General features: G+C 31.2%; 1 protein-coding gene across 1 annotated transcript; it reads right to left on the bottom strand.

The window, feature by feature from the left end:
• Positions 1-6,642: 6,642 nt before the first annotated feature.
• Positions 6,643-11,158, bottom strand: HELRODRAFT_160298 (hypothetical protein; the record flags this gene model as incomplete). The annotated part of the gene is made up of 4 exons (XM_009017269.1): positions 6,643-6,885; positions 8,261-8,330; positions 8,579-8,704; positions 11,055-11,158. The coding sequence occupies 4 exons, from the start codon at positions 11,156-11,158 to the stop codon at positions 6,643-6,645; spliced, it is 543 nt and encodes a 180-aa protein (XP_009015517.1).
• Positions 11,159-11,607: the final 449 nt, after the last annotated feature.

Raw genomic sequence — 11,607 nt, 5'->3', positions numbered from 1 at the left:
AGTTTATTTCTGTTTTTATACCCGCCATGCTGATGAATAACTGAATTAGTGAGGAATGTAGAAATTATTAATTTTAATTGTGGTGAGCAGGTAAAATTAGGATAATACAACTTCATCGTGTTGATATTTTTATCCGCTATTTAATGTAAATTATATTAATGCCAAAACAAGTCTTCAGAAATCTTTGTAAAATACAAATAAATGCAACAACATTTACCAAAAAACAATGGCAACAATAACAAAAAAAAAACACTTGTAATTATTATACTAATATTTATATTTTATATATTTTCAAAAAAACTTTTTCTCTCAATATATTTTTCTTTAATTTTTTCAGTTTTTTTTATGGTTATAATTATATACGAGTGAGTGTGTGTGTGTATGTGATGTGTGTGTGAGTATGTGTGTGTGTGTGTGTGTGTGTGTGTGCATGTGTGTCTATATGTGTGTGTGTATATGTGTGTATGTATATGTTGTGTGTGCAAATGTGAGTGTAAAGGGTTATGTGTGTCTCATTCAACGTTTCCTAAAAACTCAAGCAAACCATTCATAATGGCGCAATAAATATAATAATTGCAATCAGCAAGAGGGCCGCGGTAACTGGGAGAAATCTGACTTGAAGAAAAACGTTTGCAAGTTTGTTATCCCCTCGAGAGGGCCTGCGAGTGATGCCAGCCAGCCAGCCAGCCAGCCAGCCTGCAAATATCTTCAATAATAATCGTTCCTCGTGTAATTGTTTTTTTATCAATTTCTTAATCTGAGTAAACATCGCCAGATCTGATAAATTGAATGTTAAAACTTAATTTAAAATCTGCATACATGATAATTTTTTTCATCAGGTCTTTTTGTCATCAATTTTGCAATACTTATAAAATCTTTGAAAAAATACACGCGCAGAGTTGGAGAACGTTCGTAACAGGGCGTTGCTGATGAGTATGTAAGTCATCATTATAAATTATTTACCACAATTATAGCAGTCAGTAATTATCTTATAAAATTGGCCAACCAACTAGGGACAGTCAACCAAGTGAATTCAAAATAATATTAAGCAACATTAAACAGAATTAAATACTTTCTTAATAAGCGCTTATATTTTGAAATGTTTTTTATTTGCTCCAGTAATCGGTTTTCACATTTTTTTAATAGTTGCATACATACTGGCACCTTCATGCCAGTGCCATTGCTTTAAAGACTTCCTTTTAGTTGCAAGGGTGTAGTATTTTTAAACTACGCATGTTGTTTGTACCAGGGTTCTGTTACAATAGAGACCAAGTGGTGTCACCAGATTGTTGTTTCGTCCTCTCTGGTCTCCTTGCGTCTTTCATTCATGTAAATAAGCCGTTTTCGCAAACTTCCATACGATATTTTCAAGTTAAGGTTAAAATTTTTGCATACACGTGCACGTAATGTATTCCTACATGAACATATACACGCATCCATTTGCGAATTTACGCATTCTAACATTCAAAAAGCTCTTTCACGTACCCTACACATACATATTTCACACACAGACACACACACAAACACAGACAGATATGAACGTGCACACATTGAACACAACATACATAGGCAGTGCAGCGAGGCGTGCATGCATATGGAAAGAGAAGTAACGATTGTTTTCGTGTTCTTTTATGTTTTCCTCGTTGTTTCCGTCTTGTCATTAATCTTCTCTGTCAACAATCAATGCGAATGTAACGCTGCCTTTTACACTTTATTTGTTGGCGTAACTGTTCGAGTGCTTAGCACTGAACTGGCAGACGTGTTCTCCATGCCACCCACCACATGCGTTGCCATGCCATCCCAGTGCAAGTTCTTTCACTACAGCCCTATGCAGGGCCAGCCAGTCAATCAGTTGGTTCTCATTTCTTAATACTTTTTGTTGTCAGGTTTTATATATCCTTGAAAATATATAAACAGATTTTTTAAATTAGTTGTTATTATCAAGCTTGCTAAAAGAATCTTTAATTATAAAAAAAGACTATTTTGTTTTTAGTTCAAGAGCTGAACTTTCCCGTTTCAAATCGCAATGTTTTCCAAAAATTCATAACTACACTTTTCTTCATAGTTACACAATTTTTATCAGTCGACAATGTTGTTCATAGAATTTGTAATATTTCATTTAAAATTAGTTCCGTTTATTATCAATTGAAGTTTGGCCGCAAACACTAGTTTGGTTACTTCGTCTGATCTGAAAATATTCTGTTGTACATACGTTGCAAATAAATATATGCACTGATAACATGAGAACATTTGAAGCGTGATTTTGTTTGATTATGTTTTCTTTAACGATAATAAAATGAAAATATAATGACTGCAATATTGATTTAATAAAAAAATTAACAACATGAGAATGGAGAATGTAGAGAATAAATTTGTTGAATGCGCTTGGTGGTGTTTGCGAATGATTGCAAACAAGTTCAGTTCATTGTGTAGGACAACATTCGTTCGCCCGCATTGTTGATTTTGCGTGTTGAAGGTATTCAGATAGATGATGTTCTAATTTACACCTATTGTTCTGATTACCATACAAAATGTTCGGTCGTTTTTAGGCTTTCAATGTTTCTATTTAAGGAAGACACAAGTCATGTTCAATTAATGCAACAAATGTATGGAGTACTTGTTATTAAGATAGTACACGTCAGCATATTCTGCAGTGTTGTACTATTTGTAGCCAGAGTTTGTTAAGTTTCAGCTACTACCGTACTGTTTCAAGCAAAATATGTATAAAAATTTGATAAAAAGTTATAAAATAAACTGAAATATTCATATCACGCGCGCATATAATAATTTAAAAAAATTAAAAGCAAAAATAAATAAATAAATTTGAAGAAAATATGAAATAATTCAAATAATTTTTCTTCACAAGGAAGACAGAAAATTGAGATAAGAGCCTGTCTGCAGTGATAAGAGTTACATAGTGTCTGCCGGATGGATTTTCAAGAAATAAGCGAAAGTTCAATAGAGAATATTTGCTGATAGAGTAGGAGAAACATCGTGTGGCTGGTGGCTATCTGTTGCTGGCTTGTGGTAAATAAACTGAAGAAAAATTTTCAACAGGAAAACATGAAATTGCGAATATTCGCTAATTCTAATTATATATAGTCATTGATTTTGAAATAAATTTTAGAAAAAATTCAAAATATTATTTTGCATTAAGCTATTTTTATGATTTTTATACCATGCACTCTTTAATGTGTTCAATTTTGGCTGTTGTTGATTCATCCTTTATGCGGTCATGAGTCAATAAGTTTATTTGTTTTTGTTTGATTTTAGAAATTTACTTCAACGTTATTCATTTTTATTAAATATCTAATTTAAAAACCAAAAATTATTTTTAATTCGGTTAAAATAGTGGATGGTGCTTGCTGGAGACAACATCCGATTTAATGAAATTTTTTTACAAATACCAGCATTAAGTTATTAATGGAGCATTTTTTAATTTGTGTTCTTTGACCACAGCTTAATTAGATACATTCTAAATATTTTTATTTAATTAAATTTTTTAAATAAAAATTGCAAACTGTTAAAAATTATGGAAACTAAAAATATATTCTCAACCATCCAACAACCAATCAACAGTTTTGTTTGCAGTTATCTACTATTGAATAATTTTAAATAGATCCATAAACGAAACCGACGATGTGATTACAATTATTACAATTTTACATTTTAAATTCAAGCTAGGGTTGTTTTACAATTTTACAAAAAAAATAACAGTATAAAGATGGAATAGAATGAATGTAAATGAAATAAACACCAAATAAAATATTCTTCTATAGCAAAACTGAAAGCCCTCCGTGAATATTTGATTTCATTTATTAAGGATGATTGTACAAAGTCAGTTTATTTCAACAACTACAAAAAATAAAAAAATGATTAACGTGAAGAACATGTCAAGCAAGCTTTTTGGTTTAAAGATAGAATAAATTGGAATATATATTCGTTAAAAATCATTGTTCATCCTGTCGTGAAAACTCTTGCGAATGTTTGAAAGTTATAACTAGCTTATTTTTAACTTTGCGATTTGATTCAATACAGATTTATGGTCTACTTTAAAATAAATGTAAACACTGCATAGAAAAAAAACAAATAACATTGCGTTTTCAAATTTTTTTTATTCTTCATTAAGATGTGCGGTAGATAAATTCTTTCCCAATACTTAACCATTCATCCATCTACTGTGCATGCCTGCATACACATCTCTAGATGTTTCTTTTTCGTCTGCATGGATGTGATTTTGTGTCTTTCTGTGCATTTGTGTGCGTATGTGTATGTGCTTATGTAAGTTTCTATTTACATACAATATATGCGTGTGCATGCGTGTTTTTTTTCTATGTGCGACTCTATGTAAGTGAGTAAAAAAACATGCCCACACATAGTGGAGAGCATTGGCACACAAAGAAACACAAAGTTAGCACAGCACCTATATAGAGGCGCACATGTAAGCGCACATTAAGAGTAAGAGGTTTTTCTTTATATGTATCTTATCTATATGTTATCATCTTCATCTTCATCCCATCATCGTCGTCGTCATCTTCATCTTTCCCTCATAAGATAGGACGACAATTAATCATGGGGATTATTTCGTTGATTAGCCCGTTTCTCTCTCCTTCTTCCTCTCTATTTCTCTCCTTTTTCTTTTTTACCTCTTTTATATATATATATATATATATATATATATATATATATATATATACAAACAATATATAATTATATCAAAGAATAATTTGTTATAAATATAATATCTAGCATGCGTGTGTGTTTGCATCAATAAATATTACACATACACCCATGAACACACGCACACAAAAAAACAAACAATCACAACACACACACACATATAATATATATATATATATATATATATATATATATATATTGTTTTTTATTCCTTTCTTTATTTTGTTGTTAATTTAATTTGTCGTTTACAGTCACTCCAAACTAGTTAAATTATTCTTTTATTTATTGAAACCATTTAAAACCATTGCAGTGGTCCTGGTTAGCCTCCATTCAGCATTTTTGTTGCCTTAAGTCTCATCTTTCTCTCTTTCTTCCTTTCACTGTTTCCTTTCTGTTTTTTCTTATTTATATTATTTTTTTCCATTTTTCCATTTTTTATTTTAATTAGTAGCAGAGGGGAAGAGAGAGAGAGTTTCATTAAGGAGAGTGAGTGCATATCATCACTGCACGAGTGTTCGCCACGCCTTCTTCCTATAAGAAATAAAACGAAAGTTATGGCTCTAAGAGTTCTTGTTCGTTCTCATTTTTTGAAATGGTTTGATCAGTTACAGTTTTCATGTGTTAATTAGGAGGTTTACTTTACCCCATCGTAATTCATCTTATTAAAAATTTTTATGTTTATATTTATTTATTCCATTGAAATGTTTATTAAATTTGTATTGAAAATAAAAACTCCGAAAGCCAAGCTATACATACAAGCCATGTTGAAAGTTTCTACCCAATAACTGAGACATGAAACTCCGTAATAAATGCTTTGTAACTGCTCCAAAAAACATTTTGATCCAAGAATGAAACTTGGAAAACTTGAAAACCCGTTCTGGTTCTCTGTACTAAAGACCCCTTCCCTTGTCGCATCGTACTCAACGACCGTTGAATATTTCTAATAATTCAATTTGAGTTCATTTTTTAACTAATCAGAAAAATTTTTGTAAGTTTCTGAAGAGGACACAATAATGTTAAAAATTGGTTGTTTAATTATAACAAAAGCATTTCTTTGAAAATGAAAACGCAACTAAACAGGTAAATATCAATTTAACGATTTTTAGAACACGATTCTGAAACGATCACAAAAAGAAAACTTCATTTTTTTGTTCCATAAAAAGAAAGACTATTACTGTTGTCCCGTTCAAATATTTTTAAACTTTACCAAGTTGACGATGTTGGTAGGAACCACATTTTGTTTGACAATTCATGCCTTCGACGTCCATGCCTCTGTGAGTTTGCATGTATCAAATTTCCTCACAACTGAATAGTGCGGCATTCAACAGATGCTGACAATTGTAATTTTAATAATCATGCAATGCAACCACGATTAATTTGCTGGTTTATGCAGTCTGGTGACAATTTCTTATATATAAACATATATATACATATTATATATATATATATGCATATATATACACGTACACACAAGCACACACACACACACACACACACACACATATATATATATATATATATATATATATATATATATATATATAAACTATATTGGGTTAAGACTGTTAGAAATGAAATTATTGATGAAAATCTCAGCATGTACCGCGTTAGTTAACTTCTTGCTAATTTCTTGGATTTTTCTAACGGCAGATCGTAAATGATTGTCAAGTTGTTTGAGTTCAAAACCGAAATATTTATTTATTTTAAGCATGATAGAACAAAAAAGGTATTCCTATACCATCTTCGGTGTTCGAATTGATACGTTGTATATGTTGTGGCCAGATGCTCAAATATATATCTCAAATATATATATATATATATATATATATATATATATATATATATATATATATATATATATATTTACTCTACTTTGTAGACTCCTTATTTGTTCAAGTGAATACTAGACGCTTATTTAATTAGTTTTTTTTTAAATTTTCAACTTCGTTCAATATGACACTTTTACGTGTTTTCTTTATCGATGATTCCTCTGTTTCTAAATTTATTGGTACGAAGGATTCCAATTGCCAGTTGTAGGATATTTATTATCGGATGTCTTTGTTGTATGAGTATTGATTCGGCTAGTCGTAAATTATAATGGTTGTCATTGTAATGTAAGATTTCAACATTGTTGTCCAAGATTTGTCTAGTAATTTTAGTTTTGTTTTTCTCTTTCATGTGATTCTTCATAGCGCATGTTTGTACCTGCATCGTGAGTCTTCTCGATAACTTTGTCGTCGTCATACCAATATATTCTGATTTATATATACTCATCAATATTCAATTTGAACGAATATATTAGATGGCTATGGTTCATTATCGATTCTGGCTTACTGTTAAACTGTTATATGGTACAAATTCTTGGTCAAAAATATTGGTTGATTTTTTTGTTTCATTAAATTCCCTTCTGATAAGTTATTATTCTAAATAGTATAAAACCACGTTTTAAAATTGAGAATAAGTAAAACATTTGAAAAATTTAATTTAAAGAGATAAATTTGATTGGTAAAATTGAAAGGAGAGTTGACCGAAAGTGTGAAATTGCTAACCAATTTTTTATATTAGAGCTTTTTAATGAAAGCTCCTCGAGAATTATAGTAGTTAAAATTTGTTTTTTATTGCATTTTGGTAACTGTCAACATTTTGAAGAAGAAACTTCTAACGTATACTAATGCGAATTCAGCATCTTTTCAACCAAAAATTTTTTAATTTGAGAAAAAATTTTAAAAAATTTTACAAAAGAATGAATGATATCAGAATGCGGCCGACGATAATAAAGACGAGCAGAGCGATGTAATACGACAATCCACGCAACTAACCCATAAATCTAGAAAATGCGAAGAAGAATATTTGGATGAAACTAAAATGAAATAAAGTGGAGATAAGGAGGAGGACGAGGAGAGATGATGATGATGAGAGTCACGCAAAAGTAGATGGAGTGGGTATCATAACCTCAATAAACGCTTTACATAGATTTCATGTCGCTACCGTTTATAACCGGGACATCTTTCTTCATTGTACGAGACTCGTTGTTCTATCTGTTTGCTATTATGTGCTCCAAATGCCTGATTTTCTCTCCTACCTCTTTCTCTCTTTTTTTTCTATTTTACAAAAAAATAACTAACAGAAAAGTTGGACATTGAGATTGAAAGAAAATAAAAATATATGCACACAAACAATGCAATTTTGTGCGTGTAGTTGTGTACATACACGCATCTTTTCAGAGCTCACATTCATTCGTACACAAACAAATAATCACATATAAACACACAGATAACAAAAATTTCTAAACATAAAATGTGACATATAAATAGTAGCTAACGTATTTATAATATTAATTATACCAATACAAATACTTTCACAAACATATAGATGTCGTTAGTCGTTAAGTATCACTCCCGCCCGCATAAAAATACAAATATACCTACTCAAAAACTTTCCATATCTATATAATTGAATAAATGCGTATACACATATTTGTACCTTTAAATATGCAAGCAAATACATACAATACACATACGTGCGTTGTATACATACACGTGCATTATAAGTACACATGCATGTGCGTGCATGTACGAACGGGTACTAGAGCGCACAAAGTCTTGGCCCTTCCATCTTTGACGCTCGGTTGTCTATGTGTTTTAGCATGCCTTCAATTTGAACGATTATTTTAAGATTTTATTATTAGTATTATTATCATTATCATTATTATTCTTTAAAAAATCAGAATCTGACAGACCATTACAATATGCAGATTTCAAATAAAAATATAAATTATCACCAATGTTTGCAGTGCCTCCCAGTTGTGAGCGTCATTTGTGTTAAAAGTTTAGAAAAGTTGTTGTTTTGACGGGAAGAGAAGAGTTTCTAATGAAAAATTGTGAAAATGTTGGACCACCTGGTGACAACATTGAAATCTTTTCTCGAATTGTGAAAACCACCCCAGTCATCGACTATCTTTGAAAAAACTCCCCCTCCCTTTCCCTCGGAGCATACGATCCGGCAGCACAGGAGGAACTTCCAACTGCGTGTAACAAATCAATTGAGATTTTTAAGTTTTTTGTTTGATATTAATGATTATTCCAATCATTTTTAGATAAATTATATAATATATAATATAATATTTAATTTATTGAGCGTTCACAAATTTAACACGATCAAAAATGAAAGTGGAGATATTTGTCAATTTTTTTCTTAGCAAGAAAAGAAAATGAACAGATGTAAAAAAAGGAGCAGAACATTTCGTAATAAGAAGGTGGTGGGCTGGAAGACATTGAGTTATTGTCATTATTAAATAACACGTAGGAAATAGAATGGAATAGATGAATCACATGTCAAACAACCATCTTCTTATTACTTCCATTCAATAACCCACTATAAACCACCAATGCCATACGTTCGTTTCTACGTTCTGTCTGTGTCTCTCTGCTTAAGTGTGTGTGTTGGTGTGTGTGTCTGTGTGTGTGTCTGTGTGTTTGTTTGCGTGTGTGTTTGTGTGTATATGTGTTAATAGGTTTTCATAGTGTTAGATGCATATATCTGTTTGTCGCAATTACATTTATTTTTTTACGTTTGATTCTTCAGGAAATAAATACGTTACATACATCTGCTTGTAATTTAATTATTGTAAAGTGATGAGAATTCAAATTTTGGCGCCTTTACCTATGAGTTTGTATTATAGTACATTTATCTATAAAATAAATTAATCGATTAAAGATAAATTAAACACATAAATGTATTTACGGTATACATACATATATACACAATATATATATTTATACAATATACCTATTTTTGTTTATATGTGTGTGTACGTGTGTGTATGTGTTTTTGCGGAAAAATTTGTCAAGCACACTTTGTTGCTGATTTATGGTTTGCATAAAAAGTAGGCGGTAGGTGGAAGAGGAAAGTTAACAACAGAACCAACGACATCAACGTTTAGATTACAAACAAACAAACAAATAAAGCAAAACAAACAAAACAAACATACAAATAAAGCAAAACAAACATACAAATAAAGCAAAACAAACAAACAAAACAAAACGAACAGAACAAACAAAGTTTACTGTTGATATTTTGATTGCGACAACAATTTATTTCAGTTAGATTATGATCAAAGTTACATTTGTGTGTCGGTTAAATTTATATTCCAGTTTAAGCCACAAGATTATTGCAAAAAAAATTTAATAATGAACAATCCTGTTTTGGCCAATTTATTGTAGAGTAAGCAATAAATATTTTAGTTAATATTTCCATTCAAATGACTAACTAAAACACTTTTCTTATTGATAAAAAATCAACAATTGCGTCGCCTATTATTGGTAAAAATTAGAGAGAAAGGTAAGTAAGAGCAACAATAATAACAACTAAATATTGCAACAACAACAGCATATAACAGCAACATCAGTAACACGTATCAACGACACAAAACGTTTCTAATACACATAACAACAACATATAACAACTTAAAAATTACAACAATACAAAATAGCAACACTTAACAACAACACAAAACAACAACAGCAACAATAACCACAACACATGATAACAACACATAACAACAACACAAAACAACAACACATGACAACAACACATAACAACGGCATACCGAAAACACGGTAGGTTCTCTACAATACAAATCACAGCGTTGGCGATCGCTGCACGGACGAACAGACGGAGAAAGAGAGAGACAGACGGAGACAGACAGGCAGACAGACATGTGATTTTATATGTGCGTGTTATATGGCCTGCCTTTTAAAACGACGTTAATTCATCACTTGAATGCAATTTATCGGTTCAATGCCACGATATCTCGCCAACGTGTGCGTGGAGAAGGTCCTATGCAAATTTGACAGTGTAATACATCGACCTGGACACACAAGTCCCCATCTTCTTCTTTTTTCCTTTTTTTTCTTGAAACAAGTTTCATAAAAAAATTGCTTAAGTTATTCATTCCTGAGAGCTTGCATTTTTTTAGTTGTGTTTTACCGCATTTTGATGTCGATGTGTGTTGGTAGTTTGACTGTCCCAGTATTTCAAAATAGAAAAGTTTTATAAACGGGACTAAAATTTATTACTAAAATTATTCAGTTTATTGCTCAAACATACAAAAAAAAACAAAAAACCACACAAACACACAATGAGAGCAAGCAACAACTCTGTCAAACGGCAGCCAATCAAAAAACAGCTTCAACAAGTTAGCGGATTTAAAGACATCCCAAATATTCTTCGCCGTGGCATCAACATCTTGAAACGTTGGCGTCGTCTTAATATGTAATTAACGCCACAACATTTTATTTCCTCGTTCATTTAGTCCTTTGTTTCTACAACTAACAAAAAATTTTGTTTCTGTTCATGATCGCTTTATTACTTACTGTTTTAAAATGAAGTCACCAGTTTGAACGTAAACCTCCCCCACTGCCAACCCCCCCAGGCAACTTGCAAATGACGCCAGCAGGACTGACCCATCCACCCACATCAACACCAGCTTATTCTCTTTCAGTTCTTTTTGCGTGGAATTAAATTTTCCATAGCTGCACCTAAAATGATTGGTTTTTGTTTTATTGTTGTGCTTGCTTCGATCGTCTGCTCCGCATTCTCTCTTTTACTTCGGCTTTGTTCTTAATTAATGCCTTGGCATTCGTCTAATGTGTGGCCATTCCTCGAGATTAACGAACAATATTACACGAGTGTTTCCATCAAGTTATGTTATATATATTCTCGGCACTATATTTTTTCTCATTTTTGTTTTATAACTTTAAAATTGCAAATTATTTGCCGTTAAAATTTTATTTTTTTTTCATATATATAAGTTGCAATCGATTCAAAAATAGCGGTTCATTCATAGAAACAGTTTGTAGTTTAAAAAATTCTTAACAAATTTTGACTGCTTTTAGTTTTTCGACCCGGTAAATTTTATCGTTCTTG

This window comes from Helobdella robusta, assembly GCF_000326865.2.
Source record: "Helobdella robusta unplaced genomic scaffold HELROscaffold_2, whole genome shotgun sequence".
NCBI lineage: Eukaryota > Metazoa > Annelida > Clitellata > Rhynchobdellida > Glossiphoniidae > Helobdella > Helobdella robusta.
The sequence above is the reverse complement of the archived record's forward strand: the minus strand, read 5'-3'. Positions and strand labels throughout refer to the sequence as shown.